Source organism: Trachurus japonicus, unplaced genomic scaffold, assembly GCF_045865225.1.
Source record: "Trachurus japonicus isolate A0001 unplaced genomic scaffold, Traja_1.0 AP029792.1".
Classification (NCBI taxonomy): domain Eukaryota; kingdom Metazoa; phylum Chordata; class Actinopteri; order Carangiformes; family Carangidae; genus Trachurus; species Trachurus japonicus.
Window position 1 is genome coordinate 1 of NW_028219925.1, and position 27,835 is coordinate 27,835.

At 43.7% G+C, this 27,835-nt stretch overlaps 1 protein-coding gene and 1 pseudogene across 1 annotated transcript in view; both read right to left on the reverse strand.

Annotated features, from left to right (window-relative positions):
• Positions 1 to 668: 668 nt before the first annotated feature.
• The window catches only part of LOC146960953 (uncharacterized), a gene marked incomplete at its 5' end in the record, with an annotated part of 76,442 nt that continues 49,275 nt past the window's right edge, over positions 669 to 27,835 (reverse strand). Inside the window, 13 exons of the mRNA XM_085771908.1 lie at positions 669 to 1,929; positions 2,699 to 2,840; positions 2,919 to 3,032; positions 3,291 to 3,547; positions 3,749 to 3,963; positions 4,207 to 4,259; positions 7,740 to 8,071; positions 8,963 to 9,006; positions 17,112 to 17,288; positions 17,721 to 17,894; positions 19,314 to 19,487; positions 20,962 to 21,138; positions 26,390 to 26,563. Coding sequence (XP_085628034.1) covers positions 1,568 to 1,929; positions 2,699 to 2,840; positions 2,919 to 3,032; positions 3,291 to 3,547; positions 3,749 to 3,963; positions 4,207 to 4,259; positions 7,740 to 8,071; positions 8,963 to 9,006; positions 17,112 to 17,288; positions 17,721 to 17,894; positions 19,314 to 19,487; positions 20,962 to 21,138; positions 26,390 to 26,563 — 2,395 coding nt within the window. The remainder of the gene's footprint in view (positions 1,930 to 2,698; positions 2,841 to 2,918; positions 3,033 to 3,290; positions 3,548 to 3,748; positions 3,964 to 4,206; positions 4,260 to 7,739; positions 8,072 to 8,962; positions 9,007 to 17,111; positions 17,289 to 17,720; positions 17,895 to 19,313; positions 19,488 to 20,961; positions 21,139 to 26,389; positions 26,564 to 27,835) is intronic.
• LOC146960954 (28S ribosomal RNA) lies at positions 26,914 to 27,781 on the reverse strand (annotated as a pseudogene; the record flags this gene model as incomplete).

The following is a 27,835-nucleotide window of genomic DNA, read 5'->3' on the forward strand; positions in this document are numbered from 1 at the left end:
GTTATCTTATTTTTGTCTAGTCTGATATGCAGCCGGTGGAAGCACTGACAGTTTAACTGCAGCCACCTGAGCGGAGGATACCCGACGGCGGATTCGTCCCGCCTGCCTCACCCCCGACACGCACCGCACCGTAAAACTGGAAGAGATCCCACCTGTGATCGCGTTCAGAGTCGACCACCGTACCCCCCCCCCTCTCTCGCTGACCTCCGCGGACCGTTGAACGCGCAGTCAGGTACCAGGAGACCCAGACCCCCTGTCAATTCGGGCCGCGGGGGGGGGGCACCCTCTCTGATCCGCCGCAAGTTGCAAGAGCCCCGCAGAGCCCAGTCTCTCCCTCCTCTCCTACACTTCAGTACCTGTCCTGGGCTACAGCTTGGCTCGCTCCACCGTCCTTTATTTTTGAAGTAGCTATAACTAATAATAATGCAACGTATTGCCTAACGTTTACAGTTTCATTCCGTGTAAACGTTTACACATGTATAAGGTCACACCCCTAAATAAATGCCAAAGCTGAATGACCACAACTTTTTTTTCTCTTCCTACTTCACCAGTAACCTGGTTGCATGGTTACCTGCACTTACCGTTCGGGGAGGGAGGGAGGGAAAGGGGGGGTTCCAACGTCATCGAACGGCACAGACTGACTGTTGCAATAGCCGACTCGAAAAAAAAACACTGCTGATGGCTCGTAATGAGCAAAACTCCACAGGGCAGCTTTAATTAAGGCAAATTCAGCCACAACTTATTTACATACAGAGGTCTATGAACTGTCCATATACTGTGTATGTGTGTGTATCTATCTGTCTCTCTGTGTGTGTGTGTGTGTCACACTTCGCGTCGGAAGGTTCATGTCTCTACGTCGTCCATTAATTCCTTATCAGTGTTCACCTCGTCGGTCATTATCCGTGACATAACAGCGCTGACGTCATCCTGTTCACAGCCAGAACACATCTGCTAACCACAGTCTGTTTCTTCACACTTGAGGTGGAGTAGCCGTCTGTGTTTACCGTGGTGTGGTCAATGTGGCTGCCTGGCTCTGTCTGCTTGGTGAAATGAAGTCAAACATCGCTAGCGGCTACATTTTATTGGTGAACCACAGTCATGTGATAGAGCCTCTGTTGGAAGTATCTTCATCAAAACAAAAACAAACAGATCGCGCACTGGATGCATAAGAATACTGTAAGTAGCAGGCAGGATGAAGCTCAATGTAACGTAATAAAAGCACCGCTTCTTCTTCACAAATATACTCAACAAAAGTATGCTGCTTTAAAACTACTCTAATAAGTACAGTATATCAAAAAAGTTACTCAAGTAAATGTAGCACATTACTACCTCTGACAACAACAGGCGATTTGCAATGACATCCCCGTAGGAAACCTCCTTAAAGGGGCCTCGTGTCATTCCCATGATCCCATCTAACGTCAACATGATGCACCAAGTTATCATTCAAGTTTCAAATGAAGCCGAAGGAAAGCGAAGAGGAGCTCTTGTAGGAGACAGTGGTAAGTGGAGCCGATAAATTACGTTTAGTTTCTTCTGGTATCAGACACAAACAGCTGACAGACTGTTTCTAGCTCAGCTTCAGCTGTGTTGACAGCCAGGGATCAATGTCGCACAGAACTCTGATCAGAGCTGAACTAGCCTTTTCTCCTTTTTTTCGTACGGTGTCAATCACCTTTCGAGCTTGGTCTGCCCTGTTTGCTATCGCAGCAACAGACTCCATTTCAGGGTCAGTTACTACCCTACAGTCCAGGAGTTTATCCAGCAGACATTTAAGATTCTCTTCAGACACTCGCTGAATGAACTCAGTCCGAGCAGACCACAGCCTCTCTTCCTCTGAGACACTTGGAGTGGGAGCTGAGACACTTGGAGTGGGAGCTGAGACACTTGGAGAAGGAGCGGAGACACTTGGAGTTGGTTCTGGACGAGGACCTGGAAGGTGAACAAGAAAGATACTTGTGTTCAAAAAAAAATAAAAAATCTGTGCTTGTGAGGCAAATTCAATAACAAGTGTAGGGGTGGAACCGCTCATGAAAAACAATCTGTCTCGTCCAGTTTACTCGTCTCAGTTCAGGTCTCTGTAGAAAGTCCTTACAGCAGTAACCCAGAAGTCACCAGTGATCACACCAAGCCAAACACAAATGTAAAGTCCATCCAACACCACTTCTGAGCATTTTCAGCTCTAGTTTATTTACTCTATTTTAAGGTGACGAGCTTTGACTCTGGGACGAAGACATGTGACAGACTCACAAGTTACAGACACATCAACAGGAACTTGGAGAAACTGAAGTGTGGGGCACCGTACAGCTCAGTAGTAGGTGCCCCACAGGCAGATGTTACAGTCCTCACTGCAGCTGGCCATGGTTTGAATCTAAATCTGGTGGCCTACTTAGATACTATACTATACTTGAAGAAAAAAAGGTGAAGTTTCTGAGCAACACCTGAAGGAGAACAGATATGACTGATTCAGGACCTGATGGAGGACTGAGCATAAATATTTTTAGTCCTTATTTTATTGAAGGTCCTTTCAGCTCCTTCATAAATCTCCTTGGTCCTACTCTGAACGGTTTCCCACTATAGTTTGACTCTCCCTTGTCAACAATAATAGACCACAGAATAAACAGAAGATGATCTGAGGCCCAATAAGAACAAAGACACCACTCATCAGTCAGGTTTACATCAGGCGGATGTAGACTTTTACCTGGCAGAGGGACTTGACACTTCCACACAGCTGTCTTGGTTTCGTCTTGGACCTCTACGTTGGTAATCTTAGTGCTTGAAGGTAAGATGATCTGAAACGTTGGATGGTAATTTGGTCCATAGTTCGGGTGAAAGTCTTTTTTCTGAAAAGCAGCGTCAGTGTCTCCAGGTGAGTGACAGCAGTTTGAGGAATCATGTCAGATTTAGTCTGAAACACTCACCTCAGGTTGGACTATGTCGGCATGTGGACATTGAACTGTGTAAGTTTTATTTTTGACGAGTGTGCTTTCAGAAGGCATCTTGATGAACACACAGTCGTCATGCTTTGCCTTCACCTGAAGAACAATCAGATCATTTCATTAGAGTCGGGCCTGAGCCTTAACAGACAGATTGGTTCTACGGGGCTGGACTTACAGGACAGAGAGAGTCCTTTCTGAGCTCACACTGATCTTTGAATGATTGTGTAAGACTTGCTGAAGTGGTGTCAAGGAGACACTGAGACACGGGTGTTAGTTCACGACATCAGGTCTGTTAGTGATGAATTTGGAAAGTGAAGCAGAGTGAATCTCTAACACTTCAGTCTGTAGCCTTACCTCTTCCAGGGGGACGTTATTAGGCAGCAGATGCACATTGAGGCTTTGCTTCAGTTCTGCGAAGTTTGGTTGTTGGAACAGCAGAATTTGACTGTGAACTGATTCCTTGTTGTTCCACAACCAGCTAAGCAGGCCAAAGGCAGAAAGATGAGGGACTGAGATGATCACATGAGTGTCTGTGACCTCCAGTGGCTCGATGAAGCTCATTCCATCATCAGTGATGTGGGCGACAGACAGCAGACCGTCACAGAGCAGAGCTGTGGAAACACAGAGACAACAACCTCGTTACAACAGCAGTGATCATTTCAGTCACTGTTGTCAACATCAGGAAATTAATCAGGAGGCTGGTGAAGGATAGTGCCCTGATTTTACATTATAGTCATGTAATAAATGTACACATAAATTGGACGGTCCATCATTAGTTCTCCACCATTGTTCTAACACAATCACTTGCTCACCATCCTTTGCTTCACAATGTGGGAGGTGGAGCTGATGGACGGCATCCTCAGGACACTGGATGTTGAACAGCGGTCCTGCAGCCATCTTGCCAACTGAGTGGAGGAGGCTCTCATCCCATTGGACAGTCCTGTAGAGCAGCTCCGCCTCCTGAGCCACAACAAACACCATTCCAGTTGAAGAACACTGGAACTGGCCTGGACCAGGACACCTGAACCTGTGGGACACAGAAGGCAGAGTGACCACCTCAGACCCTGAGATGAAAAAGGTTCAACATTGGCTAAAACATTGTGTTCCTCCTGACTCAGCTGACTGAGAGCTGATCCAGCTGATGTTCCCTCACACAGTCGACCATGAGACCAACGCTGCAGGGACACGTCTGCTGTGGCTCGGTAGAAGCTGTGAAGGAAGAGGAAGGTACTTTGGCAAAAACTGTGTTGACTGAGTTTATTGCGTTTACCTGTATGAGACTTGTGTAGATTTAGTTTCCAGTTCAGGTTTGAAGCTTGACTGCTGCAATTCAGAGAGAAACAGTGTAAGCTGGTTTACTACAATTTAAAAATATATTGTGTTGAGCGAAGACAATGGATTTGTTCCACAGTCCTGAGTGACCTGAGGCACAGTGGACAGAGTGAGTTTTCTGTATTCCCTTCATCCCCTCGAGTTCAGCTAGTCTACAAGTGTGTTGAGGACTTGGAGAAGGCTTACAACCATGTGCTCCTGGACACTCTGTGGGGGGTCCTCCAGGACTATGAGGTAACACGCTTGTTGCTACAAGCCATTCGGTCCATGTACAACCAAAGAGTGAGATCTGTATTCTCAGAAGAAAGCTAAACTTATTTGAAGTGGAAGTTGGACTTAACCAAAGTTGTCCCTTATCACCAATCTTGTTCATGATATTCATGGGAAGGATCTCAAGGCTTAGCCCAGAAGAGGAAAACAGGGATGAGAATCAGGACCTCCAAATCTGAGGCTTTGGTTTTCAGCCAGAAAACACTGCTGCTCTCTGGTTTGGGGTGAGTTGCTGCCCCAAGTGAAGGAGTTGAGGAATCTTGGATAAGTGGAAGAACATGGATAGAATAGATTACTGAATGAATTAATTTTTTTTTTTTCGTGTCATGCCACCACTGTGGCCCATTCCCATATGGGATTACAAGACACATTAAATGACTATATATCGCTCTTCGTCTCATTGCCCAAGCCTTTTCGAGAAATAAAGAAAATGCAAATATATTCAACTGAAAAAGATGTTTTAGCTTTTCAGCATCGTCTAATCACACAATTTCGTTATTTGGATCTACCTTACTAAACAATTTTTGTCTTACAGAATCATAGAATGGACAGTAGAACACAAAATGAATTTCATTCTCCACCTCTTGGATGTCACATAAATAATAATAATAATAATAATAATAATGCATTTTATTTATAGGCGCCTTTCAAGACTCTCAAGGTCGCCTTACAATAAAAACAATTAAGGGCCGGATTTACTAAGATCCCAGATAGCGGGCGCTATATTGTTTGCGCACGCTATAATATTGCGAGTGTGGTTAGTGCACGCAAAACAGGTGATCTACTAAGAGTAACCCGCTAAATGAAAACACGTGCAAACCGCAATATGTAAATGAAGGTTTTGCGCGTGGTAATCGTTTCCGCCATGGAGAGAGTGGACAGAGAGCTGGACGGACGAAGGGACAGAATGACATTTGATCCGATGCATACAATGACAGCATGTGTGTTCATCTCTCTCGCGCTCTGTTTAGATAAATAAACACAAATCGCTACAGGGCCCAACTCGTCATATAGTGACTAACAGGCAGCAGCTGCAGCGACAATCACACACCTGTAATATGTGTGTGCCGCCCATGATCCAGTGGATTAATTAATAGAGAGCTCAGGTGGGACACACGGATCTAAACGCTCTGACCACTGACCAGAGGGATCAAACACGGGTGAAGGCAGCGGTGACGTGTCTCAGTCCGGGACCGGGACTGAGAGACGGAGCTGAGCAGCCAGGTGAGAGGAGAGGAGAGGAGAGGAGAGGAGAGGAGAGGAGCGCACTGCAGGACAGACGTGCCCCGTGCGTAACGGCGCGTAAATGACTTTTAACACGGCTGAAAAACTGTTAGAGAATTACCCAGACGTGAGGAAATGCAGAGATGTAAGATCATGAGGCTCTGACAGGTATCAAATCAATAAACGCATACGTTTTCACAAAGTTGTATCAGTTAGTACATGGTTTTCAGACGTGGTGAATAAAGACGCAAAAACAGCCACCGCAATCTCTTCCTGGTTTGGTAAATCACATTGCACGCGCTTAATAAATCGATTTGCATCTACTCCTCCCAGTATTCTGCACGTTATGGCTGAAACGCCCATATTTACATATGCATCAAGGCAAACACGCTAAATGGATCGCACGTGCTATTCTGCCCGTGTGAGGGACGCAATCCTCGGTGCGTCCGGTTAGTAGATCAGGTTCCACATGTGTTAGCGCGTGCAATCACGTTTGCACACGTTTTAATACACGCAAACCTTTAGTAAATCCGGCCCTAAAAGTACAAATAGTAAAACAATGAGACAAGCAATAAAACAACAATAAAAACAACAACAACAACAACAACAACAATAATAAAATAGCAACAATACAGCAACAGTGAACATTGTGTTAGGGGGGGTAGGCCAGTCTGAACAGGTGAGTTTTGAGATGTGGTTTGAAAGTTGACAGTGTAGTTATAGTTCGGATGTGCTGTGGGAGTGTGTTCCAGAGCCAGGGGGCAGTGCAACTGAAAGATCTTAGTCCCATTGTGGTTAAGTGGGCAGAAGGGGTGGAGAGGAGTGAAGCAGAGGAGGTCCTGAGTGAGCGGGAAGGTGTGTAGGTGCGGAGGAGATCGGTGAGGTATGGAGGTGCAAGGTTATGGAGGGCCTTAAATGTGAGGAGCAAGATCTTGTAGTCGATGCGGAGGTGGACTGGAAGCCAGTGAAGCTGTTTAAGGACAGGAGTGATGTGCTGTGTGGATGGGGTTCGGGAGATGACACGTAAATGACAAATTCTATCGTCTTCTGCTGTGCCAACATATCTGCCTGTCTCAATATGAAGACGAAGTATACCAGCTCTCAATTGAGCACACAGGGATCTTTTCTTTTTAGATAAATTATACAAAACATAATTTTCTGGGCCAAATACATGTTTTATTTCACAGTAAGTACGCAGTTTTGGTTTACCCCAAATATCTAATGCCCATTGTGGTGGAAATTTACTGTGTAACTTGTAATAAGTGGTAAGGTAGTCTATGAAGTAGTTGTAGTAAAATCTTGTAGCAATCCTGTTAGTGGAGACATTTGTGTACTGACTACAATAAATCTGGGGGCAGAGGAAGGACACTAGGATGACCCCACGACACCATCTATCTTTACTTTGTTGGAAAATGATTTCTTTTAATACGTTGATCTCCGCTTTCTCTTTGTTATAATAACGGTCTTCATATCCAGCTCTCAGCAAGATGTCATATACTATATTTCCCTATCCCATGCCCCATTAGTCAGAGTGTCACATTTTTTTCTTGCAATCCTGTTACGACTTAATCCTAGTATCCTATTCCATAAACGCACCATATGTACACTCCACCGTACCTCATTGAGTTCCCAGCCCATATCTCCCATCACAGCTAGAGTCGGTGTGAATTTATGTACGCCAAGTAAATACCGCATGGCTCTATTTTGCACAACCTTACATTTAGGGTATTGTTTGGATCCCCATACTCCTACTGCATAGTCTAGCACTGGACACACATTACTATTATACTTACTATTATTACTATGCAACTCGTCTAGTGCCGACTGAAACCACTGAACTATATAAACTATGAGTTTGTTTCTATACTAAAGATCTCATTGTTGTTACCAGCACAGGAGATATTCTTTGAATATTTCCCCCCTCTGTTGAGTCCTTAAGTCTGTCTGGAAAATCAGGATACAATGTTTTTCTCTCACCTTCAGCTCTGCGTTGTCCTTAAGCAAGCTGTCTTCATCAAACCTCTTCAGCTTTGAGTCATCCTCTGAGACCTTCACCTTTGAGCCATCCTCAGAGGTCTTCAGCTTGGACTCATCCTCAGATTCCTTCAGCTCTTCTTTGTCCTCGGAGACCTTTGGCTTTGTGTCATCCCCAAAAATCTTCAGCTTTGAATCATCCTCAAAAACCTTCAGCTTTGAGTCATCCTCAGAAGTCTTCAGCTCTGCATTGTCAACAGAGACCTTCGGCTTTGAGTTGTCCTCAGAGGCCATTGGCTTTGTGTCATCCACCAAAACCTTCAGCTTTGAGGCACCTGTTGAAAGAGAAGAAACAAATAACATCTCAGAAGTCAGTGTTTGCTATTCTTCTCTTTATCATATGTCAGAAATAATCTCTACCCGACCATGTGGTTCATGCTGCTATCTGTCAATAGTTCTATTCAGTTCAAAGATAGTTCAAAGACTAAGTGTTACAATCCCTTGAGACAATATTGTTCTTCATGCTGATAGGTACGGGGGCTCCAACCCACGCGTTGCAGGAGAGGGTCTTCGGTGGGTGCAGGGGATTGCAGGCTTCTTAGACGTCGTCAGGTGGGCATCCTCCTTCATTGGTGTTTTGATGACTAGCCTCCAACACCTCCAGTCCAGAGGGCTCATCAGCACCACCTAGCATCCCAGGTGTGCTGCCCTTTGCACTGGATCTCCTGCTTACTCAGCTGCTACTGCTGCTGCCTTGCAGCCTCGACATTTTACAGAGCCAGCGACTTGATTGCTCTGCAGCACTGGAAAGGGAGTTGATGGCCTGCCGCAGAGCTTGACCTCAGATCCTCAGATCCTTCAGGAGCCTCATTGTTTATCTGCTCACAAACCCTCTGCAGCCAACATCAACTGGGTAGACTTTGGTTTGTAAAAACGGGCTATACAAATAAAATTGCCTTGCCACAGGAAATAGTCAGTGAAAATAAAGACAATTGATGAGTTCAAAGGAAAGTTTCTGATATGAAAGATTCATACATCGAAATTGAAATATCACTTCTTGCCTATGATGACCCTGTCATTTGTCCTTTGTTTCATTTATTGTATTCAAGCCAAAAAAAAAAGTTTTAAAAACCAATATGGAATTCATAAAACTATTGGAGGTGAAATGAGCCCAGATTCATTTCACAGCCAGACTGATGAGGAGGAGACAGAGGTTCAGTACTCACAGGTTTTGTCTCTGGGAACTTCAATCACCTTGCCCCTACCGATCCTGTAGGAACAAACACAACAGAATCAGAGGGAAGTAATCAGGTTTTGTTTGAGTTTGTTTTATTAAACCAAACTATGTGTTAGTCAGTGACCTTTGGGATCAACCACTGCTTTAAGTCTCATGTTCAACTAGGTTACCACCAGCCTGCATCGCCCCCCCTCCCACCCTTTCCCCTGCTGTTAGACCGGCCTGCCCTCCCTTCCCATGGACCAGTCTGCCACCCAGTCCCCCCATTGAGCTGGCCAACTCTCCCTGCCCACCGCCCACCCACCAGAGGCTGCCTTCATCAACTCCTGCTAACATTTCCATATTTCGCACATTCTGTGACATAAACTGAAACTGTCTTGTCTGTAACAACATCTATTGCACGTCAGTCCATCCTGGGTGAGGGATCCCTCCTCTGTTGCTCACCCTGAGGTTTCTCCGATTTTTCCCTGTTAAAAGGGTTTTCCATGGAGTTTTTCCTCAGTCAATGTGAGGATCTAAGGACAGATGATGTTGTTACAATGCTATGTAAAGCCCTTTGAGACAAACTGTTTGTAAAAATGGGCTATACAAATAAACAGAGGTGGGAGAAAGTCCCTATGTTGCAAGTCCAAGTAGAGTCTCAAGTCCCAAGTTAGGTCCAAGTCCTAAGATTTTTGTTTCGAGTCCCAAGCAAGTCCTAACATTTTTGTTTCGAGTCCCAACCAAGTCCTAAGATATTTTTGAGTCCCAAACAAATCGATTATAATTAATGATACATAAAGATCATGACCCCGCCTCAATTGTTAAGTTGTTTATATTTTATTGTTAATGTTCTGTCACTTATTCATCTGTTTATTTTTATTTATATTCTATTGTGATATGCTTTGTCAATATAAGCACTGCCTTCTCATGCCAATAAAGCTATTTAAAATTGACGTACAGTAACACGCCAGAAATCTTGTGTGATCAAACGTGATCTGACGTACTCTGTTGATGGTAGCCATCAAAGATACTCTATTAAACCGTCTTTGGTAGCCATGGAGCCATTAGCCACACTGGTTTGTTATGCATGTGTGCTGCAGTCAGCTCGCTTCTTTATTGGTTACATTCAATTTCACGTCACATTCTGCGGAGACGGTGACTCAGGATTGTCGTGTTCCCCCACACACTTGACTTGACTTGAATTGAATTCAAGTCTTTGCTCTCAAGTCCAAGTAGAGTCTCAAGTCTTTGCTCTCAAGTCCAAGTAGAGTCTCAAGTCTTTGGCATCAAGTCCCAAGCGAGTCCAAGTCTTTTTTTGATTTGATCAAGCAAGTCTTAAGTCATCAAAATCGGGACTCAAGTCAAGTCTCAAGTCTCGAGTCCAAGTCCCCACCTCTGCAAATAAAATTGCCTTGCCTTGCCATGGTGTCACCATGTTTACTAATGATCTGAATGATCTGATCTGGACCAGGTGGATTTTAAAAGATCAGATCAAAGAAAATACAGGAGATGGCTCTTAATCAATCAGATCTAGAAAAGTAAAGCCGGTGGAACCACAGGAAATTCAGCATCTGATCAGTGCTGTCCTGATATTCCAGGTGCTGCACATCATTCTGTATTTGACTTTTAAGCCGGGTTCAGACGACACGATTTCAGGATGATTTTGACACAATTTCTGGCACATTTCCCAACCGACAGAAAGTCTAGCATGTTACAATCGATGCATTGTTTACACACAGTGAACATGTGCTTCATGTGCGCAATATAAGTGAAAGGTTTTGAGGTGAACACGTTCTCTATGAAGAACAGACAGTCAGACTGTCCTCTTCACCAGACCCAGGAACGACTCCACCATCATTTTCTCTTCCTGTTATTTTTCCTGTCTGAGCAAAAGACTGCTATCACACACAGCGCTACAGTATTCATGAGTGACAGTTTGTTGTGATGCCTCCCCGACGGCCCATGAACTCACGCAGGGTCGTGATCATTCATGAACGATGATTGGTAGGGGTGATACTTGTAGTGTTGCCAGTCTCCTGACCAAGACACGGAAAGAATTTATGCCACTGTGATCGTTTAATCTGACACGGTGACCATCGTGAAAGACAAAAAATCATGTAGTCTGAACCTGGCTTTACCTACATGTATCCTCAGAGGTGGGTAGTAATTAGAATTGACCCCAAAAAAATCAAAGCTTCGAAGCTTTGTTCATTGCCATGGTAATCGATCATGAAGTCTGTGATAAAATTTTTTTTTTTTTCCTTTTTGACACCGGTTCTCATCGGCAGTTGTTACATTAAAATGAGTAGGCTACTTGGCATCCCGAAAACGCTGCCTGGACTAAAGAGAAATTAAGAGGATAAATCTGTGTAGGTTTTCTAACAAAGTTCCACCGGAGCTTATGGTTGACGCATGTTGTCCAAACCAAGAAAAAAGTGTGTCTTCCAAGATGGTTGGTTTCACAGGTTTATTCGCCAATGTACAAAAATTAAAAAGCCTATATTTTCCACGGGCATTTAACGATAGGCTCATAGGCGTCATTTACGCTGGGGATGTCATGTCCCCACTACTTTTTGTCAAGAACAATTTTGTCCCCACCACAAAATTAACTTAGCCTAACATTATCCTAATGAAGAATGACGAAAAAATGTTGATAAACTATGACAAAATAGGTAGCTGAAACAGTGTGCACGGCGCAGAGCTTCTGCCGGAGCCAACTCGCAACAATGTAGCTTCGATTACAGTAAAGTAGTTCTCACAGCCCGGACGAAACACGACTCCACTCGCATCTAGTGCATACTCTAGACTAGGCTTGGGCGGTATCCAAATTTTGATACCGTCAAACTTCCTCCACATTTTACCACGGTATACGGTATTACCGTGACTAATTAAAAATGATGACGTAAGTGGCATTCGCTTGTGTCTTCACCAATCAGAAACTGAATACTAGGGCTAAACATTAGCAGACCAAAATCTCATTGGTCGATTGGTCGCAGAAAAAAAAACAAAAAAACATTTGGAGCCCTGTCTTGTCAAAATTAAGTCAAAATCAATATGACCGAACTGTATATGAAAGGCTATAGGGCTTTTATTTTGAAGGGCCAGATACAGGAAGTCTTGACACGCACTCGCTGTCAGTTTTTTTTTTTTTTACACGACACGGCAGGTCCGGTCCCTTTTTTCTTTTTTTTTTTTCTTGTCAAGAGCGACTTTTTCCGTTGTTATTCCAGACGTTTCTGGTTTGGAGACGTATCACTGCTGTTTCCAACGATTAGCAGGACCCGTCCCACAGGCTCACCGGCGGTCTGTCTCACAGTGTCACGGAGCAGAGACATGATAGTCCCCGCTGCAGTCAGAGTCCCGCACCACTGTGTTTATTGGTGATAAACGGGCATAACGGTAAAACCCGACCAACTTGTTGAAACTAATCAAGTTAATAAACTGTGTGCAGAGCGATCTGGCTGTGTGACATGTGTGTGTGAGTGAGCGTGACTATGGCGGAACGTGTCCGACAGGGGAGCGGAGAGGGGGTGGGGGGGTGGGGTGTAAAAGTAGGCTAAAACATACTAAACTAACTGAAAATTCAACCACACATAAGTGCTACTGGACATATAATCAATCTTAGACATTAAATTACTTTTATTTAATATTTAATCCTTATCTCCTGTATAAGTGCATTGCATTTTTTCATGACGGTATTGAAACTGATACCGTTGCTATTTTTAAATACCTGCAGTATACGGTATTACCGTAATACCGCCCAAGCCTACTCTAGACCATACTGCATATGGTCATTGTCCCCACCACTTTTCAAAGTAAACTGACGCCCTTGCAGGGCCGGCCCGTGGCATAGGCTGTATAGGCAAATGCTAAGGGCGCCGTCCATCCAGGGGGCGCCAGCGCCACAAAAAAAAAGTGTAACTTTCACTATTTTTTATAACTAGTTGACTTGGTACTATTATTTCTTAATACAAAAAATAATCCCACATTAATTTAAATGCAAAGCAATACCTGTTAAAAAGTAATAATATAATAGGCCTATGTTCCAACATTACTTACTAAGTCGCAGTGGGAATGCTTTCAAGCCGTTTTCTTGTTAGAAACGCCACATTTTTAATTAGATGTGTGGATACTTGGTTGCATTAATCCTCAAAGTCGGCGCAAATGCCAGCTTGTTTGCGCGACCGTCTCGATATGTTTTTGTTTATATTTCGGTCATTTTACGCCGCCCTTGACGACCTGTCAATCAAAAGAACAACTGGGAAGCGCTTCGAACCCGCAGAATCGTTAGGAGAGAGAGAAGCAGTGAGGAGGGGTTGGGTTGGAGGAGGATGAAGGCGCTTCAGAGGCTGAAAGTTTTGACTCGTTTGATGAGGAAGATATTGAAAAAAAGAAGAGAGTTGAGACTTCAGCCTGCTTAGACAGCAGGGCCACAGCTCCAGCTCTGTACACAGACCTGCTGAGCTCTCAAACCATTTATTTTACCTCTCAAACAGCAGCACAGTGACAACACATGGAGGGTACATTATATAGGTTAAATATTGTAAATGTTGTGTTTTTTGTCTGTTTAGTTGATATTTTGTTTGGAGAGAAAAAGCTAATTTCTCATTTAGGGCTACACACATCTCATGAAGTTTGAAATGTAATGTTAAGTCAATATTTAGCTTCTTTTATTTTACATTTGAGACATTTGGTGAAAATAGAATGACAGATAACATTTATGCTCACAAAGCAATTTAACAAAATTTCATTTTAACTTGTTTTCCACACTTACAGTATCTATTAGCCTTTATTCATACAGTATATTCCACTGCTTTTGTGAAGCTAAGACTTATACCCATTTCAAGCATCACAACAGGTTATTCTCATGACTGTAGAGAGACTCATTTTTTTCATGTCCTCACCCAGGATTTACTCAATGAAATTTTACTGATTGTTGTGCAAGTTGTGTATCTCGGGGTCAGAGGGGGCATACAGATACACTGCTACATGTACGTTATCATTATAATCATTATTGATCATTGTTGGGTGGGTGGGTGGGTGGGCGGGTGGGGGGGGCGCCTGGGAGTAATCTCGCCTAGGGCACCAAAATGGCTAGAGCCGGGCCTGCGCCCTTGGATAGGCTACCTGTCCACTCACACTTCAAACACGTCTTCAACACGATCTCAATGCAGTCACAACACGGTCAGAAAAACTGTGGGCTCCTCAGGCTCTCCTGTCCTCAACACTGCTTAACTTCCTAAACACCGTGCTGCTGCAGCTACTTTCTTAGCTGCGCGACCGGATCATTCCACGTGTTCGTGCGGCGTATGAGTTTCGCTTTTACCGTGCACTGCTGTTGTCATGCTGTCATGCATGCGCGCTTCTCTCTCTCTCTCTCTCTGTGTGTGAGGGCTAATAACGGAGAAAGTGTTGTGGTCCGGTCACAATCACAGCGACACACCAGAGACGCATCTGCAATTAGTGCACCAGAGGTGACAAGAGGAGACGCTGCCGTGCAATCAGTGCCAGATTGTGCCGTCTAGTCCCGGTAGTAACTTGTGATAGCCAGACTATTGTGTTTTCTGCTCTCTTGTGACCCTGAGACTAGTTTTGTAGCTAATCAAAGCCTCTCTCTCTCCTCCAGACGATCCAGGACGCTCGGCTTCCTGGGCTCAGGCACACACACACACACACACACACACACACACACACACACACACACACACACACACACACACACACACACACACACACAGAGTTTAGGGATGTTTTTTGTGGCTGAATTTGCCTTAATTTAGTATGTTTTTTCATTGTTAAGCCTCAGTATGAAGTATTGGGGTTAAACCGTGACATCCAGCATTCAGATTCTAGATTGCAGCGCTCACTCGCTCACCCCTCCCATCGGCAAAGTGACGGTGGCCTCCGAGGACAAACACGTTCGCAAACTAACCGCTAACTGATAACAATATCTATTACTATCGTGTGTTTTTCTTAACACACGTGCAGACTTCCACTCGTGCCCTCAGTCATATTTCAAAGCAAAAAGTTACACAGGAGGACTTACAGGATGTCCCAGTTACACAGTGCGGTCCCATGAAGGAAGATCAGAGGACAACGTACTGGGACATAGATACGGTATGATCAGCTGTAACAACGGCTCTCCAGCCGGTTGAACTGCAGCTCCACAGTGGTCAGAAGAGCCTCTGCTCAGCCTGGTGTTTGGCTACACTTTGTATAAGAACAGTTCAACATTGTAACATGTAGCCTAGCTGCTAATTGATGAACTTTTGAAGCCCCTTGGATAAAGGGCAAAACGTCCTCCCAGACAAATACAAGTCCAGTTGCCTACGATTCAATTTGCCCAGAAAAGAACGATGACCTGGATGAATGAGAATATCCATATACACACACAGTAGCCTACCTGAATTTGTTGCTGGTACTGGTGATGTTGCTGTTGCCAACAGCATTGCCGTCGTTGGTACCAGTACGTTGCTGTCATCATTACCAGTATAGTAATAAAGTAAAATATAAGTAAGTAAGTGTAGGTGTGTTGCCGGTGCCAAGCGAAGCTCCAGAGCTGGCCAGCCAGCCTCCCCTTCGTGAGTTCTGGAGGGGAGGTTGGTCGTCCATGCAGCCCAGCACAAGGCACTCGTGTGGGTGAGAGGAGCAGGGAGACTGGGCTTGAACTGGGCCTCTGGAGCTCAGCTGAGCTGCGGTGTATCAGGACCACAGTGTAACTACCCGCACAGGAAAGTTACATAGTGCCATTTCAGCCAGCATGACCCCACTCAGGCTGCAGTGGCAGCACCATTCATCCTATTGTGACAGTTGACGGTTCCTATGCCTCCAAGTGATCATGCGCCCTGGCTACTTGGCCAAGGGGATGTCCCTTTGGGTGACTGGCAAGTGCGCATGACTATTACCCGGGAGGTGTGGGTTCAATCCCCGCCCGGGCCCTCTTCACCTTGCCACACTATTAACCATTTTTCTACGACTTCAGTCAGTTAAAAACATTATTTTACAAACTACATGTGGTTGCTTTAACGCTCTGATTATTAAACCAATAAATTAGTAGTTACTTGAGTAGTTTTTTACTTTCTTACTCTTAGTCAAGGAAATATTTGGATGGCTATGTTTTACTTTTACTTACTTCTACTACCCTCACCTACAGTAGGGTCATGACTCGGGGTTATGACTGAAAGAACAAGATCTCAGATATAAGCGGCTGGAATGAGTTTCCTCCACAGGGGGCCTGGGTCTTCTTCTGGGCCTCCTCCCGGTGGGACATGCCTGGAACACCTCCCTAGGTGACAGAGCTCCTCACCCTATCTCTAAGGGAGCGACCTGCCCGCCACATCGAGAGGAGCCAGCTGAGGTGGCCCGATGACTCCTGGATGCTTCTCTAGGGAGGTGTTCTGGGCAGGTCCCACTGGGAGGAGGCCCAGAGGAAGACCCAGGACTTGCTGGAATGACTATGTCATTCGGCTGGCCCGGGAACGCCTTGGGATCCTCCCTGAAGAGCTGGAGGAAGTGTCTGGTGAGAGGGAATTCTGGGCGTCCCTGCTCAGACTGCTGCCCCTGCGACCCAGACCCAGAAAAGCGGAAGAAGATGGATGGATGGAATAGTATTTTACAGTAAAAATACTCTTACTTGAGTAAAATTTATAGCTACTACACCAACCTCTGCCTACTAGTTATTGTCAACTTGAGTGTCCACAATAAAACATAACAGCCTCAGCCACTGGCCCATTATCACATGCTAGCAGTGTCATGATACACTACAGCAGTGCTAGCAGTTAGCTGACTAGTAAAAGCAACATTTTAAACTCATTGATAACATCAGTAACAGGAAGCTAGCTAAGAATACCACGTCTAATGTACCTGTCACTAATGAAACCAGATGTGTAACGTTATGTCCACGTAACAGGGGACCTCTCCTGGACCAACAACACCATATTGTTCCTTCTACTGAGGAGACACTGAGAACACTCTGACCTGCTGCATCACTGTGTGGTTTAGAAACTGAACCACCTCCGACTGAAAAACCCTGCAGTGCAGGAAGAAAGGTCATTGGTGCCTCATTCCTGGATATCTACAGTACCTGCCAACATAATCTACACTGAGAACGACAACAGAGATGAGAGCAGCATGGACTGATCCATCCCTCTACTGACCTCAGAGTCTCCAGTCTACAGTCTGGACTCTCCACAAGAGCACGAAGATCCTTCAGGTCTGAATCCTGTAGCTTGTTGTTCCAGCTCAGGTCCAGTTCTCTCAGGTGGGAGGGGTTGGACTTCAGAGCTGAGACCAGAGAAGAACAGCTGATCTCTGACAAACTGCAACTGCCCAATCTGAATAAAGAATAAAAGAAGAAGAGTTTATTTTTTACAGTGTCTCTGAACCTTTTTTCACATGAAAACTCTAAAGTCAGTGAACACAACATCACATCAGTCTGTGTGGACTGTACAATTAACACACACACACACACACACACACACACACACACACACACACACACACACACACACACACACACACACACACACACACACACACACACACCTGAAGTGACCAGATTATTGATGACATAGAGTGAAATGAAGAGTCATGTGAGAGAAGAAGTGGAAGAACAAGAACAAGTGGAAACATGACACAACAACTACTTCAAACGTCCTTCATTCATGACATCAAAGTCAATGATTCACGTTCTGAGTGAAGATCAATCAGGTTCAGTTGTGGATCAAAGATCTGAGATCTACAACAGTAACAGTCAGTGAACTGACCTCAGAGTCTCCAGTCTACACTCTGGACTCTCCAGAAAACCACTCAGATCCTTCACTCCTGAATCTTGCAGGTTGTTGGAGCTCAGATCCAGTTCTCTCAGGTCGGAGGGGTTGGGCTTCAGAGCTGAGACCAGAGAAGAACAGCTGGTCTCTGACAAACTGCAGTGGTCCAATCTGAATAAAAAATAAAAGACAGACAGACAGACAGACAGACAGACAGACAGACAGACAGACAGACAGACAGACAGACAGACAGACAGACAGACAGACAGACAGACAGACAGACAGACAGACAGACAGACAGACAGACAGACAGATCAATAATTTATTGATACAGACTCTGGGTCCAGTTACAAGACAAGACAAGGCAGGAGAAGAACAATACAAACAGCGACAATACCAACAACAATGACAGCAACATCAACAATAACAACAACAAGACAACAACAACGCCCACAATGACAACAACAACGACATACGGGGTAGTCTAGCAGTCCCTTATTAAAATACACTTATACCAGTGTTTCCAGAGCAGTGATGTGTAACATGTGGCACTAAATGCAACGTTTGTCAGTTCCATCACAATCTGATTTTCTGAGTTGTTCAGATGACAAATTAACTTATATGATATTTCTAAGACAGACTGAAGAGTGTTGACTCGGGCAGTCACAAACATTTCGGTGACGTTGGTCCATCTGGGCCATTTTAACAATATTCTCAAAGAGTCACTATATGCCACTTGTAATTTCCGAAAGCTCGTTTTTTTGTAATTTGACCACAGATGTGCAGTGTACAGCGGAATGCAATAAGCTTTAAACAGAGTCACCTTCACATCATCAGACCAACAGCCAAATTTCCGTATTAGTACATTTGCTAATTACAAAAAAGTGAACAGCAGCTATGATCCAGATTGTCCTGTTTCTCTGTAAATAAAGTTTTTACAGCAGAAATTCTGTGACTTCCTGTCTTTTTGTTTCATAAAGTGTTCACTCTGTAAAGCTGCTCTGAGATGGGTCGTTCACTTTTTGTTCTGAACGTTTCAAAAAAGAAACAAAGGGAACACTTTACAATAAGGGTTCCATAATTAACATTAGTTAGTACATTATTAAGCATTAATAATGTACTAACTTACTGTTTACAGATATATTAACAATCATTATTATGTATTACTTAGGGTTAGGAAACATTAATTAATGTAGCCTAATAGTAAGCAGTTAATTAATGTTTACTACTCAAAGTAAATTAATAAATTAAAAGTTGAATAATGTAATAAGTTATAGTTATGTATGCATTACTTAGCATTAATTAACACATTAGTTTATATAGTAATGCTTAATAATATACTAACTAATGTTAATTAAGGGATTAACGATCAACACAGTGAAGTGTGTGTTGTAAAAGAGCTGACACATGTAAAGTGCTTCAGTTTGTGTATTGTGTAACTCCATCAGCTGTCAGTGTTTTTATGACTAAATGTTTCTGGTGAAGACGACATGTGTCAGTGTCGTAGTGATTTGGTGAATTGTGTAAGTGTGTTCTTGTGTTTTATGTGTAAAATCTAAGATCTACAACAGTAACAGTCAGTGAACTGACCTCAGAGTCTCCAGTCTCCAGTCTGGACTCTCCAGAAAACCACTCAGATCCTTCACTCCTGAATCCTGCAGGTCGTTTCTGCTCAGGTCCAGGTGTCTCAGGTGGGAGGGGTTGGACTTCAGAGCTGAGACCAGAGAAGAACAGCTGATCTCTGACAAACTGCAGCCATCCAATCTGAATAAAGAATAAAAGAAGAAGAGTTTGTTTGTTTTTTACAGAGTCTCTGAACTGTAGCGTAGCCGGGGGGTGGGGGGTCAGCGCCATCCCTGACAGCAGACAGCGCACTCACTCACTCTCTCACGGGTGCCATCATGCTCTGTCATATTTCTGCACTAGGCTACTGTGGACTTGAAATTCCTAGTGCCGACATATAAAGCAAGACACAGTCACACAGGCCTACAGGCAGTAAAACGCTCACAGACACAGAGGCAGACTATGCTTTTATTTTGAAAACGGGCCATATACTGCCCCTGTCAATATCACTGTCTGATTCGCAGGTTGCCTAGGCAACTGTACATTTGATTTGATCGAAGTTGGGACGTTTGCAGACAATGCTGCTAGTAGTGGTAGTAGGCTATTGCTAAAATGGGGAAAAACAAGTCGGAATGGCAAAAGATGAAGGAGAAACAAAGGATGATGAACTCAGTTAGTCAACTCAGCCCTCGATATCTGCCCAGCTGCACACTTGCCCTTCTACTAGCAATGTAAGAGGGATACATGTTGCTCATGCTAACATTAGCGTTCACGATGACAATGATGACAGTGGTAGTGGTGAGGAGGAAAACACGTTTCATAAGTTTATTGCAAGTTGTAATATGTGCAGAACATACATGTGCCGGAAAAATGTTTTTCTCAGAGTGTGAAAGTGTTATACAGGATCGGGTTTGCATTGTCCAAAATAATTCTACTTTCGGAGAAGACAGTGTTGCAAGTTCTGTTTCTGCCTTGTTTGACTTTGACTACCCAGCAACTGGCTGCATTTCGGATGTGCATGACCTTTTTCCTTTTTCACTGACTATAGTGAAATAGCATTGTTTACCATGTAAACTAGTATCTTTGACTCTGTACAGTGTCAAAATAGTAGTAATAATAATAATAATAATAATAATGTACTAGACTACATTTGTATAGCACATTAGGGTCATTACAAGGTCTCGCCCCATCTGCATGACCAAGTTAGCTACGTCACCGTCTCTGAAACTTTTTTACATTTCCAAAACTCTTAAGTCAGTGAACACAACATCACATCAGTCTATGTGGACTGTACAATTTATTTATTTATTTAAAAAGGACAGTGTGCAGTGACATTAGTTATTGAGACAATAAAAAGATGGCTGCACCAGATTTAGCGGACCCGCTAATTTCCATCTGTAGTCCTGTAGCGACAAACATGGCAATAACAATTTGACAGTCAGTTCCACACACACACGCGCACGAACATGCACGCATGCACGCACACACACACACACACACACAAAGAATCATTGTCAGTGTGAGAGAAGAACAAGTGGAAACATGAGACAACTATTTCAAACGTCCTTCATTCATGACATCAAAGTCAATGATTCAAGTTCTGAGTGAAGATCAATCAGGTTCAGTTGTGGATCAAAAATCTCAGATCTACAACAGTAACAGTCAGTGAACTGACCTCAGAGTCTCCAGTCTACAGTCTGGACTCTCCAGAAAACCCCTCAAATACTTCACATCTGAATCCTGCAGGTTCTTGTTCCAGCTCAGGTCCAGGTGTCTCAGGTGGGAGGGGTTGGACTTCAGAGCTGAGACCAGAGAAGAACAGCTGATCTCTGACAAACTGCAGTTCCACAATCTGAATAAAGAACAAAAGAAGAAGATTGAATGATTGATGATTGATCAGATGTGTCGTGGATCTTCATCATGGCCTTCTACACATCATCCACATGTCAGCACAGATTCATCAGCAGCTGCTGACCTCAGATCAGTCTGTCAATATACAATCAATATCTGATCAATACCTGTTGGACTAAACACTGACTACAACTCTCTGATTCAGGACTGAACTGGCTCAAAGGTTGACCCCCTCCCTTTAAGAAGCTTGTGCTCTTTGTCAGGCCATCATTGCAAATAAGAACTTGTTCTTTATGATTTTTGCCTGTGTGGCAGTATGGGACTGTAGCCACACTCTGCCTGAATTAGTGCAGTCATCTCAGCTGTCTCAGCCTATCTACACTGGGGGCACTGTCTTTAAAAGTGGGTGGTTGTGCACCGAGAGCCCTTTCCTTGGAGGTTCCTCCCTGTAGCTATCCCGTGTGCTGCAGCAGACGGAGGGGGTAATCAGCTGTGACCAAGATCAGCTGTTCGGCCACATTAGTAAATGTGCCGCTGTGGCACCAATCGCTTCTCTTCCTCGCCTTTGTGATGCTCATTCGACATCTGACAGTATGTAGACGTGATGATGCCAAGCTAATACTGATTGATCAGTCCCTAATATGTTTGTTTTATGACTGGGTTAACAGGTATGCGGTCGTCTCTGCCCGCACTGACACACCCCCGTCTCACGCTGCTGTAGGCCGGCTGCTGTTTTGCTATCAACTGTTTTGTGTGGCTGTTGGGTGCATCGTGGCTGTATCAATCCTGTACCCTAACGGTACTGTCACCGTCTTCACCTTGCACGGTATTAGTGTGCATTTCTGAAATGTGTATGGACTGATTTTTAGTGGCAACATGACTGTTTCCTTTGCTTAACATTTGCTTTGCTTTGCATGTTTTTGTGGGTTTGATTATTTTGTTTTCTTTGACGTTTTTGGGGTTGCTTTGCATGTTGGTTTGGGTTTGGTTAGTTAGTGATTATATATTATATGAGTTTAACGTTTTGTTTGCTCTGCATGTTAACTTTGGCTTATCAGTTTTGATAAGCTCAAGATTCTCGAGAGGGACTCAACTGCAGTCAATATGGCGGACACGGGCGGCGCCATACATCCAATCCATACCGGAAGTCCCAAGCGGAAGTTAGTTCTTCGTGCAGTCTGGTTCACACTCCAGGACAGAAGGTGGCGGTAATGCACCAAAAGTGTAGAAGAAGGAAGAAGTCCATAAAATCCACCATCTTTCGTGTAGACAGAGCGGTTCAACGAACGGTAAGAAAAATAGTTTTTTAATTACCATTCCACGAGTGTGGTATTATCTTTAGGATGTAATTCGTGCTTTTTACAAATGCGATGCGTGGAATAACTGAGTGACACGTCTCGTGAAGGTTGTTTTTTCTTGTCCGAGCTATTAGCTTAGCTTAGCTTAGCTTTTATTGTTGTCAGTCATTATTCTATTTTTTTTAATTAATTTTTTTGCTTCATGTTATTTTGTGTTTTTTCACATTAAACTGTAATATAAGGTGGAGGCTTAAAAATAAGCCCTTTGTGGCTTTTTGCCTCTCCCTGCACTGTCTTATTGTTATCTACCATGTTTTATGTTGTATTCTTTGAACTTGTGCAAAAATAAAAATTCAAATTCAAATTCAAATAGCTTAGCTTAGCTCATGTATGTGTGTTCAGAGGTAACAACGGTTAATTTGTTTACTTTGTGTTTTTGTTTTTAATAGATCTTTGAGGTCCTTCGAGTCATTGAGGAGGTCACGGGCGTGGGGGAACAGATAAAAAAAGGGGATATCCACCTCCTCGATTTTGTCTTTGATGTTATGCTCCCAGAGGTAAGAATGTCAATCGAGCTTGCATGGGAATTGTGAGGAAATTATTGGGTGTTCAATTTTATTCCTTTGGAAAGCATAAAAACAAAGAGAACACTCTTTACAGCATCATAAGGTTACTGTATGATTGGATCATGTTACTATTTTTCAGATTTTGATCAGAATCCTCGTGGAGGAAGGCCTCACCAGGCTGAAGGCTGAGGTTGTGTTGGCCAGTGGGAGCCTGTTTTAAGCCCCACCACCACCAGATACTGTGCCCCCAACAAAGCAGGATGGCCTGGCGACCCCTGTTTGTTCTGTTTGTTTGTTCTGTTTTGTAATAAAGGCATTGTTTACAAAAAATAACTCAAGTCAAGTTATTATTGCCAGTATGAAAGTGCAATATTGTGTTTTGTTTGATTCCAGAAAGATTAACAGAGGACTGAAAATGGGAAAATGTAATTATTGCATTCATTTGATAGCTAAACCTGATGATGAATACATTTGTAGACCCAGGAAATGCCTGCTCTGTTGCAGGAACACATGTCCAGGGCCATCATGTTGTCCATGATGCTCCTACTCATCCCTGAAGATCCCTACTCCCCAGCAGACTGCAGCATAAAAGAACACACTTGCTATCACAGACTGATTGTACTACAGATGTCAAGAAATCTGAGCCTCCTTAAGACAGCACAGTTCCCCAAACTGGCCTTTATCTCCTCGGTCACATCTTACCTGACAGGAAGGATCATGATCAGTGCATAATGTCTGGTACCACCAATTATTTGTGTCTTCTATTTTTCTACCTCCCCAATAATTAAAATATTAATGTCAAAGTATGACTGTGTGGTGTGCATGTTGCAACTACTGACTAATTTGAAAGTGGTCAATTAATTTGATATTGTAAATTCTCATTTTATTAATCCTAGGTTTATTTAATGAGAATTCAGTCTATTCAATATTTATATTATTCAGTCCTATTGGGAGCTAGAGAGAGTGTGCGTGAGTGAACCCACCACACAACCATATTTTTATGTTAACGTTGAACGTTAGAAGTTATAGAAGAAGTTATTAATCCATGAAAAGTTAACATTATATTTAGTGATTAGTGGACTTCTAACTTCTGAGTTTTACAGTAGCCTATAAACTTGCAAAGTTAATTACCTAGTCAATTATACCGTTACGATAAACATGTAACTGCAAAAAGAATCCATAATTATGTGTAAACGTACGTGCTTTTATTGTTGTAGCTCGCCTCGGAGCGGTGTTTAACTAACTTCCGCTTGAGACTTCCGGTATGGATTGAAACGTACGTGCTTTTATTGTTGTAGCTCGCCTCGGAGCGGTGTTTAACTAACTTACGCTTGAGACTTCCGGTATGGATTGAAACGTACGTGCTTTTATTGTTGTAGCTCGCCTCGGAGCGGTGTTTAACTAACTTCCGCTTGAGACTTCCGGTATGGATTGGATGTATGGCGCCGCTCGTGTCGGCCATATTGACTGCAGCAAGGTACTCTTGAGATTCTCCTTGATTTTGTTTGTTTGTTTCTTTGCTGTGGGATATTTGATAGTTTTCTTTCTTTTTTTATTAGTTTGGTTTTGTAAGAAAATAGGGGTTAATTAATTAAACCCTGATTTATGACTTGTTTAGTTAAGTGATTTTCTTTCTTTGTATTTGGGGGAGGGGTCATCTTAAGTAAGTGTGTGTGTGTGTGTGTGTGTGTGTGTGTGTGTGTGTGTGTGTGTGTGTGTGTGTGTGTGTGTGTGTGTGTGTGTGTGTGTGTGTGTGTGTGTGTGTTTTATGGAATTATTGTCTAAAAAAAATTATTGTTAAATAAATTGACTGTAGTCGTATTGCTTTTTCTTCCCCTACTGGTGTTGAAGAGAAGCTCATTGGTTCATGTTTAATTCCAGCCTTTGTTCTGATAGGTAAATTTAGTCACATGACACTGTGCTGCTGTTTGTGCCTAGGAAAATTATCACTCGTGAGTTGTGTTCACATTTTCAGTTAATTCTGTTGTTACATAGGTATTCATGTAGTGCATTTGGATATGTTACATAAATGTTTAGTTTATTTCCGTAAATGTTGCTAATGCTAAATCAACAGTGGACTTACAGCTATCTGCACGATCATGTCTGTGAATATATTATGTTATTTTAGTAACAATCCAGTCATTAGTAATTATCCTTTTGTATAATTTCAGTTTTACTAAATTAAGAATGAAGAATGAAGACATCAGTAAAGACCATTCAACGTTACTCCAGTCTCTGAGTTTCTCTTGTTCGCTATCCGTCGATGTGTGTACAGACACACACACACACTGAGGACAGAATACACACACACACACACACACACACCTAAAGTGACCAGACTATTGATTATTGATGCCGTGGGAGCAGCTGCTGAGTGACAGGGGGAGGAAGGATCAACACATGGAGGCTCTGAACCAAAGCAGACCTTTGGTACTGACGGGACTCTGTCTGATAGTGTTCAGAAGATCATTTCAGATGGGCTCGGTGTTGAAATGAGGAATTAGAGGGAATGGCTGCACAGGCAACTGGCACAGATAATGCAGAATATGGATCAGTCCCTGAGACCGGTTGTGATCCACTTCCTGAGGCAGTCGACCAGGGACACGGTGATCAGCACAGATGAAGGAAAGAGAGGATCTGAATGGGACAAAAATACCGTTTGTCTATAGATGTTTCCAGACATGTCGCAGGAGTTGGACCAGAAGAGGAACGTTTTCAGGCCAGTGAAACATGAACTCAACGTCAGGTTCACTTTAAATGTAGAGGGAGAAACATGAGCTTCAGCTCTGCAGCAGCAGAGAAGTTCATCGAAGGAAACTGTAAAGGTAAAGGTACTTTATTTGTCACATATACAGCTAGTACAGTGAAATTCTTTCTCTGCATTTAACCCATCCCTGAGGAGCAGTGGGCGGCCACGGTGCAGCGCCCAGGGATTATGAGCCAGTGCTTTTGGTCAGGGGCACTGACTGATAGCTGGCATGTTTTTTTTAGCACCCGGAGGAAACCCACGCAGACACGGGGAGAACATGCAAACTCCACACAGAAAGGACCTGGGCGGCCGGGGATTCGAACCCAGGACCTTCTTGCTGTGAGGCAACAGTGCTAACCACTGTGCCACCGTGCCGCCTACTGTGGCCTCAAGTGAACGGAGTAAAGTGAGCCACTGATTTCACTCTGGGACCATGTGTCTATTCATCAGCGGGAGGATTGTTTGTGTTGAAGCAGTAATGCTCCTTTTAAGTGAGTTCAGGTGTAAGCTCTATTAGTTATTTATTGGAAGATGGTGTGTTTCTATCATATAATAAACCGTTAAAGCGATTTAACCTGGTGGGGTTCAGTGGTGGATCAAAGATCTAAGATCTACAACAGTAACAGTCAGTGAACTGACCTCAGAGTCTCCAGTCTACAGTCCGGACTCTCCAGAAAAACACTCAGATCCTTCACTCCTGAATCCTGCAGGTCGTTCCAGCTCAGGTCCAGGTGTCTCAGGTGGGAGGGGTTGGACTTAAGAGCTGAGACCAGAGAAGAACAGCTGATCTCTGACAAACTGCAGTTCTCCAATCTGAATAAAGAATAAAATAAGAAGATAGAGGTTTTTTTTTTTTACAGAGTCTGTTCCAGTCTGAGCCTGGTCAGTCTCTGAACCTTTTTTCAGTTCTTTTAACCAGTTGATAGTGACGGTAATTTCTGGTGGATCTTCATCATGTGGCCTTCTACACATCATCCACATGTCAGCACAGATTCATCAGCTACTGCTGGCCTCAGGTATCTGATCGATACCTGTTGGCCTCAGTCTGATCCTGACAGCTGGTTCTGGTTCTGTGGACCATAAATCCCTCATCAGATCCTTCATCCTCGCTCTGTTTTCAGTCTCTGTGACTCTTTAGCTGTGTTTACATGCAGTGTTTTCCTCAATCTGATTGAAAACAATCAAAAATGAATCTTATTTGATCTGTATACATGAACGCTTACAGTACTGTTTACAGTCAAACGTTTTCATGCACTGTAGGCAATTTTTCAAATATCAACCGAAGATCCGCAGCGCTACGGTATCGTTACGTAGGCGGGATTCTGACTTAGAGGCGTTCAGTCATAATCCCACAGATGGTAGCTTCGCACCATTGGCTCCTCAGCCAAGCACATACACCAAATGTCTGAACCTGCGGTTCCTCTTGTACTGAGCAGGATTACTATTGCAACAACACATCATCAGTAGGGTAAAACTAACCTGTCTCAAGATGGTCTAAACCCAGCTCACGTTCCCTATTAATGGGTGAACAATCCAACGCTTGGTGAATTCTGCTTCACAATGATAGGAAGAGCCGACATCGAAGGATCAAAAAGCGAGGTCGCTATGAACGCTTGGCCGCCACAAGTCAGTTATCCCTGTGGTAGCTTTTCTGATACCTCCTGCTTAAAACCCAAAAAGTCAGAGGGATCGTGAGGCCCCGCTTTCACAGTCTGTATTCATACTGAAAATCAAGATCAAGCGAGCTTTTACCCTTCTGCTCCATGGGAGGTTTCTGTCCTCCCTGAGCTCGCCTTAGGACACCTGCGTTACCGTTTGACAGGTGTACCGCCCCAGTCAAACTCCCCACCTGCCACTGTCCCCCGAGTGGAGCTGAAGCAACAGGAAGCAGGTTAAACAGTCAAATAGAGAGAAAACAGCTCATTAAAGGGATAGTTCACCCAAAATTCAAATTTCACTCATTATCTACTCACCCTCATGTCGACTAAGGGCTGGGAGAAGTTCCAGAGTCCTCCGTGCCTTCTCTGAGTTACAGCGGGGCTCTGTGCAGCACTGTATGTCCATATGACGGTTGCGAATGGGGCT